The sequence below is a fragment of the Megalobrama amblycephala genome, linkage group LG20 (assembly GCF_018812025.1).
Source record: "Megalobrama amblycephala isolate DHTTF-2021 linkage group LG20, ASM1881202v1, whole genome shotgun sequence".
NCBI classification, from domain to species: Eukaryota; Metazoa; Chordata; class Actinopteri; order Cypriniformes; family Xenocyprididae; genus Megalobrama; species Megalobrama amblycephala.
The window spans coordinates 24,616,535-24,643,712 of NC_063063.1; the positions used below are offsets into that span (position 1 = coordinate 24,616,535).

The 27,178-nt window shown below is 37.8% G+C and overlaps 1 protein-coding gene across 7 annotated transcripts in view; it reads right to left on the reverse strand.

Moving 5' to 3' along the window:
- Positions 1–2,247: 2,247 nt before the first annotated feature.
- Positions 2,248–27,178, reverse strand: part of aatkb (apoptosis-associated tyrosine kinase b) — a 62,266-nt gene continuing 37,335 nt past the window's right edge. The window contains exons 1-13 of one of the 7 annotated variants that reach the window (XM_048170386.1): positions 25,875–26,201; positions 22,963–23,104; positions 13,715–13,794; positions 12,842–12,960; positions 12,196–12,283; positions 11,204–11,337; positions 10,454–10,538; positions 10,169–10,290; positions 9,610–9,759; positions 5,834–9,311; positions 5,604–5,748; positions 5,300–5,509; positions 2,248–4,186 (exon numbers count right to left, since the gene is read on the reverse strand). In XM_048170386.1, coding sequence (XP_048026343.1) covers positions 4,158–4,186; positions 5,300–5,509; positions 5,604–5,748; positions 5,834–9,311; positions 9,610–9,759; positions 10,169–10,290; positions 10,454–10,538; positions 11,204–11,337; positions 12,196–12,283; positions 12,842–12,960; positions 13,715–13,794; positions 22,963–23,065 — 4,743 coding nt within the window. In that variant the 5' untranslated portion in view covers positions 23,066–23,104; positions 25,875–26,201 and the 3' untranslated portion in view covers positions 2,248–4,157. The other 6 variants (XM_048170391.1, XM_048170385.1, XM_048170389.1 and 3 more) reach the window with 6 other exon arrangements.

Here is a 27,178-nt window from a genome sequence, read left to right on the forward strand (position 1 = left end):
ATAATGATAAAACTTTCAGTTTCAAAGCAGGACAGGATTTCATGCATTGTAGGACCACAACAACATGAAAGAAAATACAATATTCAGAGATCAGTGAATAAAACCACTGTATGATGATATATTCATTAACAATGAGCAACCAAAAACATTTGATCAGATTTTTCTTTTCTCACAACTTTTTTTTTTTTGTAACAGATGCTTTAGACGCTAATAGCCAATTGAACTACTGTTGCCATCTGAAATGTAACAACAATGGAAAGCTTAATTCCACTAGCGACTACTAATAAAAAACCCATCTCGTATCCCTTACGAGATGTTTCAACACAGGATCCTACAGGGGCAAGTTTAATATATTTCCTTCAAGAAATATCAGAAAACACTTACCCCCTTCTCGTAGGTCCTCCGATCCCCCCTATCCCGGACGAGCCCCCAACTCTAATAATTCAACTTAATAATACAGTTCAAAAAGATCTATTCGGGTTGAGCGATCCAGCACAGAAAAGCAGGTACCTGGGTATCAAATGGAAGACTCAGACACAAAGAGTGCAGTTCAACCAAGATACAAAGTTTATTCAGCCAGTATATATTGAAAATATAGGAAGTGAAAATGGCACCCCAGTATTAATACAATCAGTAGGGGTTGTGCACAACTCTAAGAAAAGCAACATGTTCTCTAAGCAAGCATGATGTAATGGCTAGACAGAGATACAGAAGCACAAAAACGGGCACATGATGTTCTTAGAATCTTACAGAAACACAGTTACAACAACTGGAAAAGAAAAAATAAATAAAGTCAAATGTCAGGAGCCTAACTAAAGCAAGCGCTTATCTCCGTAACAGTGACATTTATAAGTTTTGATAAAACATCAACACCTCATTAAGAAGATTTGAATGAAAGAAATAAAGTCAGAGTGGTTTGTAATAAGTGAAGATGCTGAGATCTAGAGAGATCTGTTAGTGTTTAATGTTCTGTTTCTGTTATCTGAGTTTTGTGAGGTTACCATTGTGCTGGAGAGTAGATCCTGTGCTTCAGTCAGTGATGATCCAGAAACACTGATGTTCTGCTGTGTGTTGCTTTATTTAAAGGCTGCAGTAACGGTGTAGTTGCTGATGCAGTGATAAAGCAGTATATTAGCTCATGCATGTGCTGTTGTCAGCTTATGATTTACTGCAAGTTTTAAAGAAAAGGATTCATAATATTAATCCAGGAATTAAATAATTACCTTTAAAGAGCCTTTTTTTGGTAAGACATTTAAGAAAAATAGTTTTTGTTTGAACAGCCACTTTTGTTAGTCAGTTTAGCTCTAATTTTCAATTCAATTTTTTGACAAGGGCAGCAGGGACGTTCTGAGAACATTTCCAAATAAAGTATGGTTCCCTAAACGTTCAGAGAACGTCCTGAATGTTCTCTGAAGGTCCACCAAATAACGTCCCCCAAACCTTAAAAGAAATCCACATCGTGTCCATCTCTGAACATTCTGGGAACGTTACTAGACAACGTCTTTAACACCAGTGGGGACGTTCTGAGAATGTTCTGGGAACGTAACATTTCTAGCGGGGTCCTTTGGCAGGGACTTTAGACATCATCATGACAAACAGGACATTTGGACAGCTTTTTTCATGAAAAAGTGGATAAGTATTCATACACAGCGCAGATCATAATCAGCGAGCACGTTTTGTGTTTTTTAAACACAGAGCTTATTTTTTGCGATTTTCCAAAAGTCTATGGGAAAAATGCACAGGTTTTCGATCAAGGGAACCTGTGCGTCGCTAATTTCCGGGTTGGCCTACAAAAACACCTCATCTCTGAGGTACTCTATCGGTGCGTTCCAAACGGGATATATCGCCCTCCGAAGGGCACTTTGGAGTGAAAATAATCACGGCCGCCATATTGAAGGGTCGTTCCAAACCGAAGTGCTCAAAACTGGCCACTACAAAGGGCCCTTTGGAATGAAGGATTTAGAAGGGTACTACTGTAATATTTAAACGAGTTAGATTTGGTACATTATTATGGTCAAAACGACATTGTACTTCAACAAAAATACTTTACAGCTCCTTTTTGATATCAGCCATTAAGAGATTGAATAGCAGTGGGCGGGGCCTATGGTGCAATGATGTAAAACTATTCTTGCTCTGGAGGCAGTCATATGCAAAAGTATTTGCATGTGTGACTTCACAAAGTTCTATATAGAACCTTTTCTTCTTAGAGTGTATTTATTAAGACAAAATAAATTTGCAAGACAGTCGTCAAACAGAATAGTTTTTTATTTTTTTCACTAAGTTTGACACATTTGAGGAACAGACTTACATCCACTCTCGCTTAACATTATACTGCAATTTAAAACCATCGTACAGGCAAATATCGCAGGAAAAAATCAGTGAATCTGCCGCTCTGAATCAGAATGACATACGGGACACCAATCCAGCTTGTGCCACATCATGTGATACATTTCTTTGGCAGAAAACACATATTTTTCCTTGTCCTTTACCTCCTGAGATCTTTCAGTAGTTTAAAATTGTTGAATCAAATACAAAAATAGTACAGACTGTTGTCTAGTTCAATCTAAGCTAGACAGTTACATAGAATAAGCGCCTTCACGGGCAAACAAACAGAACATATCGAGAGTAGCGAATCGAGATTTAACACACAGAAGTGTGCAGGTAGCATCGAGTCCCTCCGCACTGTACACTGTTCTCAGTCACATCTGCAGGCTCGTCCTCCTTGATCACGTCCGATGTGTTGTTTCCCAACCATATCAGAGAAAAAGTCACAAGATCATGTCCATTTTGTTCAGCAGTTTAAATTGTCCCTACTGGTCAATTTCTAAAGTCCAACATCTAGTTTAGCATGACAGTCTGTTAAGCATTGCAGCTTGCAATGCAAAAAAAGCATTTATCTGTTCTTCAAAGTTCAAGGAAATATAAAACATGTGTTGGCTAATAAATAACACTCTTTATATATATTATTAACACCCTGATCATAATACAACCCGGCTTCAATCCTCAAAAGATAGCAGGCATGTACAGCATCATTTTAATAGGGTGAATACAGGTAAAATGCAACACTTTCTGATCATTTGTAATCACGTTTGTCTTTTTTTAATTATATGATTCAAACGGCAACATGATGATTTAGCTTAAGTGTTCCTCTTCACCAGTAGTCACCCTAAATACATCATTAAATACACGTTCATTGAAATCCCCCATTACATAATATGTTGTCAATTATATATTGTTTGATATTTATTTTTGAGTATTATGAAGATTTTCTAATTGTCTACTCTTAAAACTTTAATACTTTAAAAGGGTAATCATCACTTTTATATATTATTTCATGGATTTAGCTGCAGATATTCAAAGTCAAACTCAAGGGAACATGATTCCTGCTATGAACAGCAAAGACATATCAAAATCATTTGCCTCATGTGCAAATTGATTTAAATTGAAGCACTGGAAAATATGTAAATAAACATGATCCAGAACACTAAGCAAATTATGAAGAAAGAGATTTGATAATAAAAATCCAAGTATGATTATTAATAAAATCATAAAAGTGGGTTCAGAATGCCATGTCACCATTACACAATGCTACTCTCAGGCAGGTGACAAACACAAGGCAGCTGTGTGTCGTGAACTTCATTTTAGTCATAAAAACACTTAAATACCCTCTCCTTTCTAAAACTCCTCCTTTGCTAGACAAACAACACTGCATTGATATTTCACAGTAAAAATCAGTTCGGTTTAGTTTTGTTACATTTCGCTAAGATGGTCTCATTCAATGTTTGATGCAGTGATACCTTTAGCGTCTTTTTTCAACACTATCCAAAAATACAGTATCTGATGTTGTAAACAGTCACAGTCAGTTTTCAGTAGGTCCATATGAACTAAACAGATCCGTCCAAACTCTCTTTTTATTTATAATATGCCAAATTTTAGTTTGTGATTCTTAATATGTTTAGTCACTTCCACATGTTTTTTCTTCTGGGCCCAAAAGGGCTTCTCTGAAGTGTTTACTGACATTAAGAGGCACTGTCACTGAGAGAATCTGAAACTTCCAAAGAGATCCAAACCTTCTTCTTACTGAGGTCTCCTTGATCAAAAAAAAAAAAAAAAAAAAAAAAAAAAAGAGGGTCTGTCAGTGGCAGTAGTATGATGATTCACTCTCTTTCCCCGTCTTCACTGCTCCCTTTAAAATAGAGTAAAAGCACATATTTACATTAGCTTTATATTAAGTAATAATAATAATGTATACGTTTTAATTGTATATTGTATATAAACATTTTTAATTTAGCTTCCGTTAATGATAAAAATGTAAGGTTGAAAATATCCAAAGATATTTTAAAGGTGCCGTAGAACGTGTTTTCAAAAGATCTAATATAAGTCTAAGGTGTCCCCTGAATGTGTCTGTGAAGTTTCTGCTCAAAATACCCCATAGATTTTTTTTTTAATTCATTTTTTTTAACTGCCTATTTTGGGGCATCATTAAATATGCAGCGATTCAGGCTGTGGCCCCTTTAAATTCTCGTGCTCCCTGCCCCCGACCTCACGACTGCCTTAAACAGCATAAACAAAGTTCACACAGCTAATATAACCCTCAAAATTGTTCTTTACAAAGTGTTCGTCGTGCAGCATGTCTAATCGTGTAAGTATGGTATTTATTTGGATGTTTACATTTGATTCTGAATGAGTTTGATGGTGCTCCGTGGCTAAAGCTAACATTACACACTGTTGGAGAGATTTATAAAGAATGAAGTTGTGTTTATGAATTATACAGACTGCAAGTGTTTAAAAAATGAAAATAACGACAGTCTTGTCTCCATGAATACAGTAAGAAACGATGGTAACTTTAACCACTCTCACGTCTCTTTCCCTCTACACTTTCTTTCTCTCTCTCTCTCTTTCTATCCCTCAGGTAACATTTAACATTACGATTAATGGTATAAGTTCGTATCATCTCATACATCTATTTTGTAACTATTTTAAGTGTAACCATAACCAGATATTATCATTAAGCCCTTTCAATTACAAATGATGTGCTAAATAGTTTTGATTTGGTATTAACATTAATGTGCTCCCTATTGCAATACAATATCGTCACACTATAGCAATGCTCTCCCACATATTTTGCTATTGTAACTGCGCTTATTTCCATTATTGGTATAAGTAGCAGTGGTTTGGAATTGACGAGAAATGTACAGTTTTCTACCATCTTGCTGATAACGTTTCTTTAGTCATTCGGCAACCCTGCAGCCTGAACCACTGTAGGTGAACCACCCTTACAAGAACACTGCTGTCTCACCTCCTGCAGAATCCATATCTGAATCTGAGACATGTGTAATGGAGAAACGTGACACATTGGATGGAGAAACGGTAAAACGTGAGACTTGTGCCGCAGGTTTAGTGCTGCTGGTCGGTAGGCTCGGCTTTGCAGTGATGTCCGGAGGAGACCCCTTGGAAGATGTGGGAAGGGGCAGCAATGGGAAATCATCTTCCCATTCAAACCCTGCACCTAAGATCAAAGACAAAGCAGGATGGTAGATACTTAATGATAGATACTTAAATGTTTTGTGCAGCAAAAAGCAAAAGGAAAAAAAGACTCTTACTCTCTTCTGAGATGTTTCCATCAGAAGAGTCATCAGAGGCATTGACTTTTTCCTGCTGGTTTTGCACTTTACTCTTCGCACTCGGTTTACTTGACTCTCCACCCAAGGGAAAACTGTGATCTGCCAGCTCTCTAGTTGGGCTTTCCTGGAGGCGTTGACATACAATTTTATGATTAAACATCAAAAGTACTCAAATGTGATTCAATATATGATATCTGGACAATAAATACCTGGTCAAACAGAAAGACGGTGACATCGTCGAAGAAGGACACCACCTTCTTTTTGCTTTCCATTTCGTCAGACAGTGAATCACTGAGCAGTGTAGGCATCTTAAGTAGGCTTCTGAGTTTGTGCGAATCACTGCAGTCACTCACAATAATAGGAACAGTTAAGATCTCATCCTCGCTTTCTTCGCTCTGCTCCTGGATGCTGTATGTGCGCAGCTCCTCATCGGACTCATCGCTGTCTTCAGAGTCGCCATCTTCCTCATCTGCCTCCTCTCCATCTGTGGGAGATACCCGACCTTCTAGTGGAGGGGGAGGAGAGCCAGAACGTATGGAGCTTCTTTTACATCCTCCTTCTTTACAGTCCTTACTCCTGGATTCCAGCCCCTCATGAGTAATGGAACTGTTCCTTTCTACTGTTTCCTTCTGAGATGCTAATTCCTCTTCAGACAAAATAGTATAGCTCACACCTTTGACTATGGCCTCTTCATTCTCATCAATGAGGACCTCTGAAATGGACTCAGTTTTGGTCTTTGCAACGTCGCCCTCAGAATCTTCAATGCCAACTTGTGTGAAAGATTCCTCTTGCTTTACATCGGGACCAAGCAAAGCATTTGAATCCGATACTTCAGACTCGGGTGGTGCAAGTTCTGCAGAAAGATCTGAATCTACACAAAGATTTCCATCATCATCATCAAAATGATCATTTATGGCAGACACTTCATTATCAGGAGGTGAGATAGACACACTAAAAACTGTGTCGCAAGCAGACACACCTTCATCTATCTTTGATGGAATGTTTGAGGTGGCATCATCAGCCTTTTCAGGAGATTTTTCACAGTCCTTTGGAAACTTTTCATCTCCATCTGTCTCCTTCTGTAAAGAAAGTAGCTCCTGTTTATCTATAATTTCCTCTGGTCCATCATTCTGTTCTTCAAGTTCACTGATGTCCTCTTCGCTTTCCTTATCTTTCCCTGCATCATAGTCAGAGAAGTAGGCCAAATCTCTGTATGGAGTTTTATCACTCAGTGCTTTCAGCTCTCCATCATTGCTCTCAGATGTTGTTAAGGTCATTACAGTATTAACATTGTCCTCTAGGTTCTCTTCCTCTGCCCTTTTAATCTCCTGTTCTTCGCTGACAAAGTTAGTCCCAGATGTTACCTTTCCCAAGGGCTGGATAAAAGCCTTGGAATCTTGTAGCTCATGGGGTTCCTTTAGGACAAACTCTGGAGATTCATTGTTTTCAGTGTCATAACCACTGTCCACAGTCTTTGGAGAGCTTGATGGATGGATGGAGGCAGGGCTGAGTGTCTCACTAGAACATGCTGTAGAAGGTATGTCAATAGAGTCCATGGAGTCTGGGGTACCGACCTGCTTTTGTAATGACTTAAATGTTGGATTGGCATAGTCAACAGTTTCTGATTCTACTGTGAATTCACTAAAAATCCCTGAGGTTACATCAGTGATGTCATCATCGCTGCAGTCATCAATCTCTACCAGGCTGATGCTAGAGCATCCACGGTCCACACTGCTGTCTGCTGTCTTACTCAACTCTGACTCTGGCTCTGATTTGGGTAACTCTGATGGGGATTTTTCCAACTGTGAAGGGATGGCAATAATTTCAGTTTTAGGATCTGCTGGAGATGCATCTTGATGCAAAGCTTTTTCTTGTTTCGTGTTTGTTTCCCCTACCGCAATATCCACATATTGCTCTGAAATGTCAAACTGTTTAGCTCCTTCCCTTGATGACTCTATTTTGGAGACTATATGTCCAGCAGATAAAGGCGTTTGGCCTAGATGTTGGTCTTTTTGGGGCAATGTCATGGTTTTCCCTGGAATACAGTCGATCATGAAGCAGTTCCTCACAAGTGTTCCTGTTAGAGGGTCTACAAAATGAGAACTGCTCAAAGCTTGACAACACGGTACAGGATATACTTCAGCCTCTCTGGGTTCATGGCACATATGAATATACGAGTTGCACTCGGGTGAAGGGTTTGAAGCTATGTGTCTTCCATGCACCAAGCAAGTGGTGCTTTTGACCGTTGTCTCTAAGTAGTCAATAGGTTTAGCCATATGGTACGGCAGGGTCTGCTCTTCTGGCCACGCATCTTCAATGTCTGTCATTGGCATAGTGTAGTGGAAGTCTGCATACGAATCCTGGAGACAAGACCCCTGCCTCTGACGCAAAGTCCTTGCTTTTGTATTTACTGGATTGCTGGTGGACCAGCTTCTTCCTCGTCTCTCCACAAAGATGTCTTCCTCTTCATCAGAGTCGCTGTCATCTCGTCCTACAAATATAGCACCACCTGACGCCATGTCAATACAAACTGAGTGGCTACCTGGCATAGTTTTCCTTAAGGAGCCCATCATATCATAGTATCCTCCTGTAACATTCTTACCTATAATGGAGCCTTGAATGTTCTCTAAGTAAGGATCAGCATAGCCTTGTGGAGGACTTCCGAGTGATGGTGAGATGCCTAAAGGTTCCTCCAGTTCCCCAAGTGCCTGTCTCAGGCTTCGAGACCCCCAGCTCTCTTGTGGAGGCTCTGTTGGGTCTCGTATCAGGTAGTGCTCCATGACCTTAGGAGGTGATGGTTCATAGTAGTAACCTCCATCCCTGTCTTTGTATGAGACATAGTGACCAGACTCCCATGCCCTAAGGGGGCTACCATGTCCCAAAAGAGGCTCCATAGTTAGAGACATTGAAGGACTGGTATCAGAATCATAGGCACTGCTTTTATGGACATCTGCTGACCAGTAAATGTCTGGTTTAACTTCAGGGGGACAGTTCATACACTCCCTAGAGTCTCCACTACCTGTTAGAAAGCTTCCATTGCTCCCCCCGAACTCTGGGCTGTAAGCACACATGGTGAAGTTCATATCAATATTGCTTTGTATTGGCTCCTCGATGCGGATATAGTACTCATTACTCACTGATGGACTATGAGCACTCAGGACTGGTACCACAGCAGGGGTATGTAGTTGTTTGGGCTCATAATATGAAGGAGAAACCCCTAGGGCGAGTCCTTCAACAGCACAGCCCCCCACTATTCCGCCTGGAGGGTAGTAGACCTCCTGACAGTGGGGATTGCTTTGACCCAAAGTGCCTGTTGTGGATGAGGAATGGTAGTGCTGTTCAGCCTGTGCTTGCTCCCACTTGTACTCAAAGTTGAGGCCATGGCTTGTTTCAGTAACTGTTAAGATGTCATCTCCAGATTCTGAATGGTAGCTGTCTCCAGTGGGGAACTGCTCCAGTAGGGGGAATGAGGAAGTTGTGGATGAGAGGGGCATGTTGATTGCAAGTGCACCAGCTCCATGGAGGTTAGCATGGCTTGTGTTTGGTCTCATGGAGTTCCAGCGTCTCTCGAAGTCTTCCTCTGCCTCACTGGCTCCTTTGGCACAAAGATAACTAAGCAGCAGATGAACTTCTTCTGCATTGGGCCTCTGGTCAGGCTGAAGCCAACAGAACTGCATTACTTCATACCTGGTGAAACAGAAACACAAACACTTTTAGGGCAAACACTTCTAAAAATACACAGTAAAAATGACTTCTTAATGAACTTCTAGGTCTTTTCATCTATTTTTAAAAGTAAAAATAAACCTAAAAAAGATGCATTTAAAAAAATGACAAAATGCATTTTTAATAGTTTTAAGAGCAAGGACTCCAAAAGAAAGGGTGAAAATTTAAAGGCTCTAGTGAAGTGAAAATTCAGGGCTCTAACTCTAGGTAATGGTTAATGAAATGAGTAAGACGAGCAACATAAAGTTTATTAGTCACCCACCAGCGATCAGCAAGAGGGTACTTAAGAAGTGGCTTGGGCAGCTTCAATTGTTGGTCCTTCACAGCATAGCTGAGAACCTGTCGGTCTGAATAATGGCGGTATGGCTGATTCCCCAATTCAAACAGCTCCCAGATGGTTACGCCAAGAGACCTATTTACAGAGAGAAAGTAAAACGTATTCTGGTAACTAATAGCAATTAATTGAAATGAAAATTACCCCAAGATTTACTCATCCTCAAGCCATTCTAAGTGTATATGACTTTCTTCTTTCTGATCAACAATCTGAGTTATGTTAATAAATATCCTGACGCATTCAGGCTTTATAATGGCAGTGAATGGCAGTAAAATATAAAGCCAGGATGCATCAGGATATTTATTAATATAAATCCGATTGTGTTCATCAGAAAGACAAAAGTCATATACACCTAGGATGGCTTGAGGATGAGTAAATCTTGGGGTAATTTTCATTTTAAAGTGAAAGAGGTTGTGCGTTCTTTATAAACAGCCTAATTGCAAAACACAGGCCTAAATTTGTTGTAGCCTTGTGTAAAGGTACTGACCAGATGTTGCTTTCCTTGGTTTGGTCGACCACCAGCAAGTTACCATGAACCTCATCCACCAGTTCAGGGGCAATCCAGCGTAAAGGAATCCAGGTCTGGTCTGATGTCACAAAGTAGTCATCCTGGGAATGAACAGATATGAAGAGTGAAAAAGCAAAAAACTAACTTTGAAAAGTAAATGAATGTAATCTAAAACTCATGTTTATGAGTTTATAGATATTATAGATTTATATTATGTTTAAAAAACTGTATAGATTAAAAAATTATAGATTTATGTGTACATACCTTGTACTTGTTGTGCGATAGTCCATAGTCTCCAATCTTGACATTTACGTCTGATGTTAGCAGGCAATTTCTTAAAGCCAGATCACTGCAGAAAATCAGAGCAACATAAATAAATAAACACATGGTGAGCACCTTCTGAAAATAGAACATGGCCTAAATGTTTTCATACTGATTGCCTTGAGAAGGCAATTTTTAAAGGCACTATACAAAATAAATTTATTATTATTATTATTATTATAGCTAGCTCAAAGATAACTGGATGTTATTTACACAATTGGAATCATGCATAAAATTAACAGTACAGTTACAAAGTATGACAGATGCAGTGCTAGAAATAGCCATCGTTTTACTTGCATTGTGATGTTACTTTCCAAAAATAACTCTCTTGTCTTCAGGAATCTGTTCAAAGCATCCTGGCAAGGAAATGCTGAAGCTGCTTGAAGATGTGTGGTGACCCCCGGCAACAAAATCACTGATGCTGGAGTGGAGTAAAAACACTCAGGCAGCATCAGGAGATTGTTGCAGGGAGAAACCATGAAACAGGAAGCAGGGAAAACAGATATTCACACTCATTAGCTTCATACTCCTAATTCTAAATCTGATCACAGTTTCCAAATAGTCTATTTGAGAATGATAATGAACATATGATGATAACTATTATACTTCCTAAAATTAAAGGATTCAAAGGTTCTCTTTGCACATTAAAATAGAATTTCGTACATTAAAGTATATATGAAAGCACAGGCTGACCTATGGGTGAAGTTGTTTTTGTGAAGGTGAAGCAGGCCTGAAGTGATCTCGCACGCCATTCTCTGAAGCAGTAAGGGGTCAGGGGTCATGGAATCTGCTGCCCGGCAGCTGCGCAGGTAACCTTTAACATCACCCTGTCATCATGGGAAACATAAAACAAATGCTAAAATACAAAGGTAAGGCTTAAAAACAAATCAGTATGCATAATCTTCAAAAGAGTGTGCTGTCAGCTTGATTTGCCTCAGCTATCCACTGGGGGGCGTTATATAACAAGACATTACAGGCAGCAACATTTGATGTTGTTGCTAAGGGTTGATCTGTTTTTAAATAAAATGATGTAGCACATGTGACCTAGGTAGGCAATGGTAGTTTGCTTAATGGCCCAATTCTATAAAGACTCTATGATATTCTGGTCTCTAGATATGGTCTATAGGTATTTTTTCCACCTGTTTTATCATCCACCAGGCATAAATCATTTGGTTACTTACAGTGTTACTTTTAAAAGTAATGCATTACAATATTGAGTTACACCCTAAAAAGTAACTAATTCTGTTACTTAGTTACTTTTTATGGAAAGTAATGTGTTGCATTTCTTTTTCTTTTTTGGGCTGGGCTTGCTTGTTTGTTTGTTTTTTTTAAAAAACAAAAGTTTAATTTTTGGCAAATGTAAAGGCCCTTTCACAACAAAAGTGAAATGAATAAGCTTCAGGCTGAAGGAAATGCAAAGCCAGTCAATAAATGGGGAAACACAGTAATTTTCGTTACTTCTTTGAAAAAGTAACTTAGATATTTTGTTGTAAATTTAAAAGTAATGCATTACATTACTAGTTACTTGAAAAATGTAATCTGATTATGTAACTCACATTACTTGTAAAATACACTTATTCCCCTCAAATATGCATGCAAGCCAAAATATAACACTTAAGGTCAGAGGTTTTAGAGAAGAAAAACAGAAAAAGGACAAAATAAAATAAAAACGATATTAGACTAACCAGTGGGCAGAACTCCATGACCACTAAGTAGGGTGTGACCTCTGTGCACTGAGCGAGGCATTGCACTAGAGCTGGATGCTGGAGAGACCTGCAGAAAAAGGTTTTTTTCATCACTATAATACACTACAGTCATTCTCCACATTGATTTTAAAGAGATATGAAATTCTGTCATAATTAACTCACCTTCATGTTGTTCCAAACCTGTATTACTTTTGTAGAACCCAAAAGAATAATTTTGAAAAGTTTGTTTGCTCTGTTTTTTTCTCTCCATACAGTGAAAGTCAGTGGGGTCAATGCTGTTTTGAAACCCCTTGACTTTGATTTTATGGGACAACCCTCTTCAAAATATCTTACTTTGTGTTCAGAAGAACAATACAGGTTTTAAACAGCATGAAGGTAAGTAAATGATGACAGAATATTTCATTTTGAGTGAACCATTTAATGTCCTAAATTTTGTTCATTACAAATGACTCATTTTAGCAGACATTTTACCCAAAGCAACTTACAGTATATTTTTATAAGGACAGTCACCCAGGAAGAATTTGAACCTATAACTTGTAATCAATTAACAAACCTCATTATTAATTCTTGCAAAAGAGATTAAATAAAATATATAAGTGAAATGTACAAAGTATGATTTGCTTACCGGTATGGCCGAGCCTCTTCCAGGAAATGCATCTGGTCCTGCACACTGGCACTGGCCTTCAGTTCCTTCACCACCGCCTGGGTACTGCTGAGACCAGAGTGAACCTCCCCCAACAATACCTGCGAACGACACCCCACAGACACACATATACACAAACACACAAGGGAAAGACAACAGAAACACACATACAGGTATGAACAGAGGGGAAATGGACAACACACACAATTATGGACAGGGTGACACAGATAAACACAAAAAGATGTGCACAAGAAGGAAATGGGCACACAGGAAGGAAGGAAGGAAGGAAGGAAATTGAAGACAGATATTCCAAACGCAAACAAACGCAAAAAGATTTAAATCAAGTCCAGGAATCATGCGAAAAGTTGCTCAAAAGGAAATGCAGAAAGACGAAACAACACAAAACCAGATGAGACATCGGTAAACATGCAGCCACAGAGACACAGACATACAGATGGACATACCCATTCAATGGAAAGTTGGGGTAGTGTGTGTGTATGTTTATGTATGTGTGTTACAAAAAGACAAAGAAGTAGAGAGAAAGAGAAAAGAATGAGAATGAAAGAGGCACAATAATTCCTATAAAATATTAAAGTGCTTCTGTAATTCACTGCTACACAGAAATTCTCGCAGGGAACAGTCAAGACACAAGTCCTACATCAAAGCTTGAGTATTACTGTGACACTGCAAAGGTAAGGCAGCATAAAAGATATTTTTACATCCTTGGGACTAAATTGCAGAGCTAAACCGAGCTAAACCTTTGATCCGTAGCAGTACACGCGCTTAGGGCGTCCATGTCTGCGAGGTGCACATTCAGAACAAATATACAATGAACAAAAGACCAACTAGACTTACCTTGCCAAACCAGCCATGTCCAATCTCTTTTATGTAAAGCAAACTGTGGCGGCCAAGATCTGTGGATCTCAGGAGCTGGACTGAAGGATGATTATCAGACAGAGACAGAACAAGATATTAATTGGCAAATGGAACAGAGGCATTTAAAAACCAATGAATTCTAGAAAGGTATATGATTTAAAAAAAGAAAAATGACATAACACGAATAAGAAATACTTCTATAGTGCAGACGATCAGATGTTCTTGCTTCTATTCTATTGCTGGAGAAGATGATCATCAGGATGATCATATGTTGACAATATAATTTGAAATGAAAAAATGTATTAAATTAGAGAAAAGCAGAACAGCAGCGTTTCTCTCAAACTTTTGGACCCCTATTGCATCTAATACATATCAGATCCATTGCGTTGTCAAATTAGCAAATGTATAAAAACAAAACTGATAAAGAAAATACAAAAAAAACCCAACTAAATAAAATACAAACAAAAAACTTAATATGAATAATGATGAGAAATTAGCAATAAACAGTATTTCAACTGTTCCAACATAACACACCCTTATTGCACAAATAAGTGCATTAAGTGAAGTCTCATCAAGATTTTCCACCAGCAAAAAAAAAATCATCCTCCAAATATCCTCTCCAAATGGCAGTGAGCAATCTTCTGAACAAGAGTGAGGTTAAACGGCACAAAATCAAATTCTAGAGTCTGTCTGAAGAGTTGAAAATCTCGCTGTGATCTATCAAACTGCTTGAAAGCCATTTTTTTCTGAAATGCAGAAGGCAGAGAAGGCAGGGAATGGATGAAGACTGCTGCAGTAGGGATAGATTTGACCAGTGATTTTCTGTAGCATTCAACCTCCCATCTGACAGATCCTTGCATATCTCTATCATCTCAAAAAGCTATAACAATCCCTTTCTCTCTTTCTCTCATCTCATCGTGCCCACAAACAGACAGTTTATTGTAAGGGTGCATGACATACTGTCTCACTCCCTGTCCTCTTTTTATGCAGCAGCCATATTTTACGCCCATGTGGTGTTGTAGAGGCTGTTCATTCAGCCTGCCCCCTCTCTGAGAGCCCTCGCTGGGGAGAATTGGGCTCTTTGTCATGCCGGCGGTGCTGCTCGGTACCACTGAGAGGATGGAAACACTAACACTATTATTCCTGAGGTTTCTAGTCTAAGCGAGAATGTGAAAATGGCCGGTAAACAAATCAGAATGTTTTGATGTGGGTGCGGGATACGAAATATTATATTACAATGGGATTGTACAAACAGCCATACAGCATATATGAAAATACTTAAGATATAGTTACAAATTGCATGGATTGCAATTAAGTGAAATTCATTTATAAATCAAATCAATGTGTATATCCATCATTAGCAGCATAAAGCCAAACCGAAAGAACACTTTTTGATATTATACAAGTGTTGTTACTTGTTAAGTGAAACTGAAAACAATCACAATAATTTTTGGTCATTGAAATACAGCTGAAATAAAATACATATGTGGCCCTGGACCACAAAACCAGCCGTAAGTCGCACGGGTATATTTATAGCAATAGCCAACAATACATTGTATGGGTCAAAATTATTGATTTTTCTTTTATGCCAAAAATCATTAGGATATTAAGTAAAGATCATGTTCCATGAAGATATTTTGTAAATTTCCTAATGGAAATATATCAAAAATGTATTTTTGTGAGTGGATATGCATTGCTAAGAATTTTAAAGGCGATTTTCTCAATATTTCGATTTTTTTGCACCCTCAGATTCCAGATTTTCAAATAGTTATATCTCGGCCAAATATTGTCCTATCCAAACAATACATCAATGGAAAGCTTATTTATTCAACTTTCAGATGATGTATAAATCTCAATTTCAAAAAATTGACCCTTATGACTTTTGTGGTTTTGTGGTCCAGGGTCACATACAGTACATTAGATTAAAAACTTAATCTTTAAAAAATTAAATGAAAATTAGAAATGATGCCTAGGCAATTAACTGCAATAAATAAGTTTACTTTAAAATTACTAAAACTGAAATAAAAATAAATTAAAGCTATAGAACTAATATTTTTAAACTGATGTGCAAATGACTAAAATTAAACTAAAATTCAAAATATGAAAATGAAAGCTAATTCAAAATATGAACACATACTATAATAGTATTCAAATAGTGCTAAAATGTATTTTTGTTTGAGCTTTAAGCTGTATTTTGGAACATAGAACTATTGCAATTCTTCGTCTCTGAACGTTACTAGGTGACAGGTTACCCCGCTAGAAATTTTACATTCCCAGAACATTCTCAGAATGTCCCCACTGTGTTAAGGATGTTGTCTAGTAACGTTCCCAGTACATTTAGAGACAGTCACGATGTGGAGTTCTTTTAAGGTTTGGGGAAGGTTATTTGGTGGACCTTCAGGGAACATTCAGGACATTCTGGGAATGTTTAGGGGACTATTTCTATAGGACGTTCTGTTAACTTCCCAAATGTCCTCTTTGTAACGTTCTTGCGTGACCATAAAATAAACAAAATAGAACATCCCCCTAAACTCATATCGAGAACGTTATTAAATGACCAATAGAGGACCGTGTGGGAATGTTCAGTTAATGTCCCAAATGTCCTCTTTGTAACATTCTTATGTGACTATAAAATTACCAAAATGGCACGTCCCTCTAAAGTCATATAAGGAACCTTGAACTGCAGAACTTTCACTACCAAAAGAGGACGTTTTAGAAACGTCTTGAATGTTCCGTAAAGGTTCAGAATTTCCATCACTTTTAGAGAACTTTTAGGCAAAGTTGCAAGAGAAATGATCAGATGAAATCCTGATCAGCTGGATTTGGTTATTTAGTGATGATGATTAAATCAACATGGAGTGTCCTGATTCACTGATTCTCTCCAGAGACTAAATTCTGAGTGTATTAACTGTTTAATTAATGGTTAGTTTTTCTTTTTTTGAGTTTTTTTTTTTTTTAATTCATTAGACTGACAGAGTTTTGAGCAGTGTCTTTTAGACTCAAACAGACATCATGAATCAGCGTATGAACCTCAACAATGGTGACAATAAATTAAAATCTTTTAGTAGCTTGTTTTGTGTGCTCAGAACTGATCTGTTTATCTGAAAATGTTGTCACAATTGTCGAGGTTTATACGCAGAATCTTGATGTCTGTGTGTCCACATGATCATGTCTGAATAATTTCTACACGATTATGAAAACTTTCAAATGATCAAAGCAGGACATTTTATGCGTTAGCATAGGACTACAACATCCAGATATAAGTGAATAATATGATGAAGCAACAATGAGCAACCAAATCCATTCAATAAGATCTTTTTTTATTCTCAGAATTTTTTTTGGTAACAAATGTGCTTTAAAAACACACTGTGACAATAATTGGAGAAATATTAAAGTCAAAACATCAAGGGTTAGGAGCCCAACTAAAGCAAGCGCTTACCTCAGTAACGGTGACATTTATAAATTTTGATAAAACATCAACACCTCATTAAGAAGCTTTGAATGAAAGAAATAAAGGGTGGTTTGCAATAAGTGAACATGCTGAGATCAAGAGAGATCTGTTAGTGTTTAATGTTCTGTTTCTGTTATCTGAGTTTTGTGAGGTTACCATTGTGCTGGAGAGTAGATCCTGTGCTTCAATCAGTGATGATCCAGAAACACTGATGTAATACTGCACATTGCTTTATTTAAAGGCAGTAACTGTGTAGTTGCTGATGCAGTGATACAGCAGTACATTAGCTTGTGTGTGCACTGTTGTCAGCTAATGATTTACTGCAAAAGATTTGTGTTTTAAAGAAAAGGTTTCATAATAATAATCCAGGAAATATCTGTAAAGAGCTTTTTTCTGTAAGACATTAAAGAAAAAAAGGTTTAGCTCTAATTTTCAATTCAATTTTTGACAAAGGCAGCAGGGACATTCTGAGAACATTTCAAAATAAAATATGGTTCCCTAAACGTTCAGAGAACGTCCTGAAAGTTTTGTGAAGGTCCGCCAAATAACGTCCCCCAAAAGAACTCCACATCGTGACTGTCTGCGAACGCACTAGGAATGTTACTAGACAATGTCCTTAACACCAGTGGGGACGTTCTGGGAACGTAAAATTTCTAGCGGGTCCAAACTGAATAACAATTTCAAGATGATAATACATCTTCAAGTCTCTACTTGCCAGCTACAATGATACAAAACACAGCTGGGTTTTTCAGCAGGTTAGTGTTAAGCTGTGTCCGAAATCACTCACTTGTTGACACATTCACTAATCAAAATATAGTGCAAGGCAGTTAAGTCCACTCTTTGGGGAAGAATGTGGATGCTGCTATATTCTGCTATACGCAGAAACAGCTTTGCCACATGTAGCTACTGTTATCTATGTAACTTACTTGTAAAACTCAAGTTCAAACTCTCCCGCTTCCACTCTCTCTCGCACTCTCTCTCTTTAAGCTCGCGTTTTTCAAAAGAAATTGCTACATTTAAAATGCATCAATACATTTATTTAAAAACAATCTATACATTTATTTAAAATGCATCGATACATTTATTAAGAAAAACAATCTACATTTACTCAAAAAGAATCGCTACATTTTGGAAAAGAATCACTAAATTTTTGAAAAGAATTGTTACATTTTCAAAAAGAATCACTACATTTTTCGAAAAGAATCGCTACATCTTGGAAAATAGTGCTTCAGCAAGTGTACATCCTATTTGCATTGTGTGTATAAAGGAGTGAACAAATGTAGGGATTGAAGTGGCTGACAACCAATATAGTGCACTATATAGGAGATAGGGAGTGGTTTTGGACACAGCTTTATACCCTTATGAAAATTAACCATGGTTTTACTACAAAAAACATGATGGTAACCACAAATTAACCATGGTTTTGCGACACTAACCAGAGTTTAACCACAGTATTTGTAGTAAAACTGTGGTTATACAAATCAAAAACCACTACATTTACTACACTTTTACTATAATAAAACCATGATTCATTTTTGTAAGAGTAGTTTAGTCAAAAGGCCAAATACAAACAAAACAGAGCTGAACAGAAAAACACTGAAGTCTGCCAAAAGTATGACAACAAGGTGTCAACAAAAATCACATCACGTATCAGGATTTGCTGGATGTGTGTTTGAATACATGAATGACTTGATTTGGCTTGCTCATTACCACAGTGTTGGTCAGTGACAGTGACACGCTGGCCAGATGGCTGCTGGGAATGCAATCGTTAGGAAAATAATGATGAGAAATCATTCCACTCTATCCAAATAGTATTATCATACATTATCAAACACGGTGAAATGTGTTTACTGCTGCTGCGCACGTCATGCTTTATTTGTCCCTCTAGTCTATTTTTCCCAGCAATGCAAATTAGTATGAATAATATTTGTGTGATGTAGTTTAATAAAGTGAGTGTGATAAAGAGGGTGTGTGCGCATGTTATATATGAAATGATGTGGTTTTTAAAGCATTCGCTAGCTCAGAGGTAGATGTGTGTGTGTGTGTGTGTGTTAGGGTGTGTTTATGAGCACAGCTGTGTTGGGGTGGATACTGCACACCAGAGTGCAATACATGATCCCTTTGGCTGAAACCTCTCAAATCAGATGATAAACACTACAATTAGCTTCTTCATTTGTCTAACTGACTTCCCATGAGAAGAAAGACACGTCTGGATACAGACAGATGCTATCTGTGTCACAGTGACTGAGACCTGCACTTCCTGGCAGGAGGTTTGTATATCTTACCTCAACCTCATCCTTAAGAAGTGACATCATCCCAGCCACGCCTGAAACCAGGCCGTTTATGACATTTTTACAGATGGGCCCTGTAGACTATACCATAAAGGAAACCTTAGTGGGATTTTTACTTTGATGAATTAGCATTTTATCTGTCAGGTGGCAAAATACTGCATCTATTATTCACTTATCGCATAAATGAAATGGCACATCGGAGGGTTCTGTAAGAGTTCTGTGAGCTAGATCTGGATAACCACAACCTCTTAACCTCTGACCTTCGCTAATCGCACCACATTAGCTGTTAGCATCACAGTCAGACTATAATAAATTGAGTTGTTGTTATGGGAAAGAGGGATAGAGAGAGGGATTGGAATGTACACATCGTCTCTCAGATTCCTCAGATTCCAGGGCACATTTATGTAGGCTGGCTGAGGCGGCATTATGCAACAGGCAGATGTTTGTGCTGGTCAAGACTGAATAAGAGAGAGAAGGCCGAAAAACAAAGACAAAAATAAAAATGCTGGAGTGAAGAATTGTTTGGATGTTAAAACAATTTGCTAGAGGGGTCAGAAAAATAAACTTAATTAACAAAATGTTCTATGTAAACAAGTCTTAATCTTTAAGGATGTTTTTAGTGAAAAAAAGACAAAATGTAGATTAATACTGAGAATCTGAACCAGTGAAGTGCACAAACTCTGCAAATTGTGACTCCAGTCTGTCTCTCTTCAATGTATTTGGCTCCCGCCAGCCTTGTGGTCTAAGGAGCAATCCATAGATTACAGTTCAGAGAGACAGAGAAAAGAAAGAAGGCCATATGAGAACAAAGCAAACCAAAATTATTCTTCTTGGTTCAGAGTTGTGCACTATTTGGATTGAAAATGCCTTTAAAATTCCAATTCAGTGTCTAAATTTTAACTGAATTTGAATTGAGGTGGAAAACGGGATGCAATTGCAATTTAAATTTTAAAGGGATAGTTCACCCAAAAATGAAAATTTAATGTTTATCTGCTTACCCCCCAGCGCATCCAAGATGTAGGTGACTTTTTTTCTTCAGTAGAACACAAATGATGATTTTTAACTCCAACCGTTGCCGTCTGTCAGTCAAATAATGGGAGTGAATGGGAACTTGGATCAATAAGAGTCGAAAAACCTTGCATAGACAAATCCAAATTAAACCCTGCGGCTTGTGACGACACACTGATGTCCTAAGACACGAAACGATCGGTTTGTGCGAGAAACCGAACAGTATTTATATCATTTTTTACCTCTAAAACACCAGCATATCCAACAGCGTTCAGCACTCGCTTAGTGAGGTCTGATCGCGCTCTGACAGCGGCAGTGATGTCTCGCGCGTATACCTCAATGAGTGCTAGACATCACTTCCGCTGTCAGAGCGCGATCAGACCTCACTAAGTGAGTGCTGAACGCAGTTGGATATGGTGGTGTTTTAGAGGTAAAAAATGATATAAATACTGTTCGGTTTCTCGCACAAACCGATCGTTCCGTGTCTTAGGACATCAGTGTGTCGTCACGAGCCGCAGGGTTTAATTTGGATTTGTCTATGTACGTTTTTTCAACTTTTATTGTTCGAGTTCCCATTCACTCCCATTATTTGACAGACAGACGGCAACGGTTGGAGTTAAAAACCATCATTTGTGTTCTACTGAAGAAACAAAGTCACCTACATCTTGGATGCACTGAGGGTAAGCAGATAAACATCAAATTTTCATTTTTGGGTGAACTATATCCCTTTAATGTAAGAAAGTCAAATTAAAATGAATTGAAAGATTCAAGATTCATATTACTGTAATTTTCAAATAGAAAAGCAAGTTTAAAAAGCCAAAGACAGACAGACACACTAAAGACCAGCCCAGGAATAAACTACATTTTAAAATATTTATGTGTTATGTGTTATTGTAATAATATTACAGGTTTTACTGTATTTTTGTATATTCAAATACATGCAGCCTTGGTGAACATCTTTCAAAGTGAGATTTCTTTCAAAAAGATTAAAAAATATTACTAATGCCGAACATTTGAACAGTGCTGTAGATATGTTTGAAATGTCACCTACACTCTTAAAAATAAGGGGTTTCAAAGGTTAAGGGTTTTCGCAGCAATTCCATTGTCAACACCATTGCTGAGTAATTTTTTCTTTAAAACTGCAGTGATCAAAAACACGGTTTGAAATTGCTGGTGTTTCTTACATCACAAATGATCTTGTAACCAATTACGTCAACGTGCCAGCGGGATTTAGCATATCATTAACTATGACCGCTCTGAAGCAGGGAAGTCTCAAGAGAAGCCAGATTATCCAGGTATATTTTTCTGTTGATATGACAAATCGGGTAGACTTAGCAATACAGTATATCGGGTCTATGATGTGTATTACGATGTTATGATGAACTGCCTTTTACCACTGATGTTCTGAGTTGTTCAAAGCGTTTCTAAGGATACTGATTTTTAGAAGGCAGCTGTCTGACTCTGAGATGGTGAAGGGGAACATGGTTTGTGTGACATTAGAAATTATCAGCTGTTTGATAACGTAGTCAAGCAAAAGGCTAATCATATTAATAACCGTTATGTGTCCGACATTGTAAAAAGCGGTACCATTGTGAAGTGTTACCTCAGTAAGTTGACCGAGCTTGTGCGAGTGAGTGGAGGCGGGGCTAATTAGCATATTCATAGATCCGCGTATACTTAATGAAGCAAGGGTGTATAGTTACATTCAAGTTATTTTAAGGCATGAAGAATTTGTTTTCACAATAAAAACATTTTGGTGGTTCTTTTTGGTGATCAAAGCTGAGTTTTACGGGATACAATTATTGACTACAGGGGGACTTTAAAAAAAACATTTTTTCTTAGTTTGAAGAACATTTTTAAAAACCTAAAGAACCTTTTTCCAATATAAAGAATCTTTTGTGCATTTGAAAGGTTCCGTTGATGTCAAAGTTTCTTCATGGAATCATAAAGTGAACAGAAATTTGTGTTTAGTTTGTATATTTTATCATACTTATTAAACTAACTTAAACTGGAAAAATTCCTCATCGCGTCATTCCCATTCAAATTCCAATTCAGCTTCCTGTAGGGTGTGGACAATTTAATTCAAATTCACACTCATGCATTTTAACCGTGGCCATCAGCATGGAACAGCTGGCCTTGCTTCTGAAGGTCCAGAGCAAGGGAGGGTTGTGGGACAGTGTCCATCCCAGAAGGGAAGAGAGGAGGCAGCAACAGGGCGTTGGTTTCTTCTGGATTTTACACTGGAGAACTTGTGGGTTGGAAGTGAATCCAAACACATTAACAATGTCCTTGGGAACAAAAAAACTCAGTCCAGAGAATGCGAAACCCGTTTGGGAGTTGCATAAGCGGGGTCAGAGCGGATTCAGGACTGGGAGGCAATCCTCAACAAGCCCAATCAGCTTCTTAAGTGCTATCACATCTGGTCCTGCTCATATAGAAATCTTCTTTTTAATAATCACAGTGTGACAACGACCCACCTGATCGGCCAGGTTGCTTGGCGACGGGCAGCGAGACCTCGGTGAGAGGCAGGATGTAGACGTCGGGACCGGTGTGAGATGCAGGCGATGCCGGCGTGGACATGTCCGCTGGGTATTCTTCTCCCTCTGCATTCTCAAACTCCTATGGTAGCAATGAAAAACACAAAGGTCAAAGGTTAAGGTAGCACTCGACCTGAGTGGGTGAATGTAATAAAGAAATGTCCAGGTTATTCTTCACCTCAAAGTCAAAAAGACAAAAATAGTAAATTATATTTTGCATAAAGAAAATTTAGAGCCATTGAGATTTTTGCAGTATTTTCATGATAATTAAGAACATTTTCCCTCCAAAATGAGTTAAAAAAAATGTTTTCTTCCTCATGTTTTGTTTTTAGAAGCGATCCCAATAGTCAAATTATGTTGCTCGGCTCAATTACAGCTTTGTGGGAAGGATTCAAGGACCCTTTGTTTGTGTTTATGTGTGTGTGTGGTCCTGATAAACCCTACGTTACGGGGACAAAATGTCCCCACAAAGATGGCAATATCTGAAATCCTTGTCCTTGTGGGGACATTTTTTGGTCCCAATGAGGAAAACAGCAAATAAATCATTCTAAATTATGTTTTTTGAAAATGTAAGAGCAGAACATTTTCTGTGATGGGTATGTTTAGGGGAAGGAGATAGAATATACAGTTTGCATAGTATAAAAATCATTATGTCTATGGAATGTCCCCATAAAACCTAAATGTGTGTGTGTGTGTGTGTGTTTTGAGACTTGATGTACAAGAATAAACAAGCAGAAAGATCTTTTGAGAAGAAACATCCGTGGCTACTTTAATTGAGGAGCGTTTAACCTGATTATTTTAATTAAATTAATAGAAAAAGAGCATTTAACGCTTACTGGAATAAATGACAATTTATTAAACAGTCCATTAAAGAGCATGTCACCATAATCAGATCAAATAATGAGCCATCAGTTTAATCAGAAGAGCTTCAAACTTCTCTGCTGTGTTCCAATGTGTTTTTCATCTCTTTATGGATGTGGTGAAACTACAAAGAGAGATGAGACAGTGCTAAGAAAAGACAAGAAAAGACTTGGCAGGATCTGGAAATCGGAAATGCTCCTCCAGATGCAAGGACATTTTCTGTGAACGCAAGTACAGAGATACGGGTTCGAAGAAATGGAAAACTGTGACCTAGAGGGGTCACACACACTCAAAAGCACAAGCTAACAGACATATACACACAAACATTCAAGTTCCCCAAGGGGCCCCATCGTCCACATCTTCACACGCCCCACACAGCTGCCATATGACCTGGCTCCTGATCTGCCCAGCACATGGCAGTGCTACTGAACACTGTCTTGATACAGACAACGCTGGGATTCCCAATAGGGCACGCTGCAATTCTAACTAAAGGCCTTCAATAATTTGTCGCCTGAAACCACATTGCTAAGCTCAAGTCACAGGATAAACATTCCTGCCAGCTGAATCGCACTGCATTTTTTTATCACATCAGGCTAATAATCAGAAACATCTGATTTAAGCAAGTACATTTCCATTTCAAGAATACCTAATAATGTATTTACTACTTAGTAGGGGTGTAACGATACTCATGTCACGATTTGATAGGCATCACGATACTGAACTCATGTTGAAACACCGATTTATTTTAGATGAATATGTTTGCACTCTGTCACTGACTAGACATATGTAGGCCACTTTTTACTGGTAACAAGACATTTGGCATTATCAAGACCCACATTGCATTATTATACATAATATTCAACATTATATACAGTAGTTTAATGTAGTTCTGACACTAAAACTCTGTAAACTTGAATTTTTCATTTTCATTTTGGGTGAACTATACACAACACATATTGTCAGTGTCACTATCCACGATACGATATTGTTGGATTTTTGTATTGCGATATATTGTGACATGATATACCCTGCAATTGTACTTTAGGTCCAACTAAAGATATACTTAAGTATATATGATTGTGCTAAATTTTTCAGCCAAAACATCCATCCAAAAACAATGCATTCGGCAATCATCTTTGACTAAATATTTTTTTGGAAACGGCTTATAAACATCTCAGTAAAAACATGCAAAAAAAAAAAAAAAAAAAAATCTGGAGAACAATTAAGAAATTCAAGATTCAAGATTCTTTTAACTAGATATACCACTTTAAGAGAAAACCAGCATTTGTGTAATTGGGCTTCTGATTCAAAGCCAATGTGGCAATTTCTCCATGTGACAACTAGCCCCGGTCTGCACAACATATTGCATTCTATGTGCTCCAACATTAGTGAGCAATGCATGATTCCTATATAAAACATTTTCACCCTAGTGAAAAATAAATATACTAAAATGTATTTGAAATACACTTATTTTATCTTAAGTATACTACAAATACATTTACATATTTATGTACTTCATATAAATACCCTGCAATTGTACTTTAGGTCCAACTAAAGATTTACTTAAGTATATATGATTGTGCTAAAGTGGAATTATTGCACTTTAGGTACACTTTAAATATCTTGCATTTAACAACTGATTTTATACAATGATCATACTATCCTTACTAATAGTGATATTAAAACACATTTTAGGCTTAATGTGAAGAAATGTGCATTGTGCAATAAAGAAATACTCCAAATAAAGTTGAATTATAATATTTATATATCAGTAAGTCTCAATCGATATGCCAGTAATGGATTTGTTTTTTCAGTAGGGCAGATCACTCATCCGTATCTACTATTTAAAATAAGGTAAGCTGCACTTTTAATTATATAATTAAACAACAATGTTAAATGTAAATATATTGTAGCACACACACAACTATTGTAATCAAAACAACTTTCGGAAGAAAGTGCTATTCTGTAAGTGCATCGATTTCCCATCTTACCTGCCCTTAATGCACGTGCTACATCTAACCGGTTGTGCTGAATCTTTAACTCTTCGCTTCGACCCCGTGAACCTGCACCGCTGGGCTCTTCACGGAGCACCTGTGAGGTGTCCACATGACCCCAGACGGATCCCTCACTGGACAGAACATTAGGAACCAGCCCATGCTGCTGCGCAACCGAAGAGTCCAGGTCTCGAGAATACATCATGATAACTCTCCAGAAAACATATAAATAAAAGGCAAATAGATCCTCCACTTGAGAGAGAGAGAGAATGCAGGGAGGGGCAGTTCCTGTGTTCTTCCCCTGAGTGTGGATGACCAGAGATTAATAATAGTGGAGACGCTTCCACAAAAATGTGAGGCTGAAAAAAAAAAAAAAAATCTAACAGGGAAAGGCTTTCACATTCTGTGCTTATGACATCACTCTTTTTTCTTCATCCTTCCTTCCTCGCGCTCATTCTTTCTCACATGTGCATGACAGGCCCTTGCTCCAGCCATCGGCGCAATGAGCATGCTCACATGAATGCCTGCATTCATGGACAAACACATATTCAAAACATGTTCTATATGCATGTGCATCCATTTGCAAAGGTTAGATTTTGCATTTTTGCCTACTGTTTTACCAAACCATCTTTTTGATCAGAGTACATTACTGTTCAAAAGTTTGTGCACAGTATTTTTTATTTTTTTTGAATACTTATATATGACAAGGACATATTAAATTGATCAAAATTGACAGTTAAGACATTTATAATGATACAAAAGATTTGTATTTGAAATAAAAGCTGTTCTTTTGACGTAAAAAAATGCTGGACAAAAAATATCGCAGTATCAAATATTAAGCAGCACAACTGCAACATTGATAATCAGAAATGTTTCTTTAGCACCAAGTCAGCATATTAGAATGATTTCTGAATGATCATGTGACACTAAAGACTGGAGTAATGATGCTGAAAATTCAGCTTTGCCATCACAGGAATTAATTACATTTTAACCCCTTAACTGTCAACACCCTTTCTGAGCAGAGACATGAAAATGCATAATCCAAACCTAAAAGGTTGTAATTCAAGAATGTTTTGGAATATAGACATATGGTCTCTCAGCAGATTACTCTTTAAAGCCAGGGACACACCTAACGATTAGCTGAAACATTCTAAGACTGAACTGAACACACATACCGATTGTTTCCTTCGTCTGGAGCCGATTTTTTTACTCACACATGGAATTTGAACACCGACTGTAATCGCAGACTGAACGCAACTGGCTCTGACTGGACGCGTTTGAGTGCGATCAGTCATAAGTAT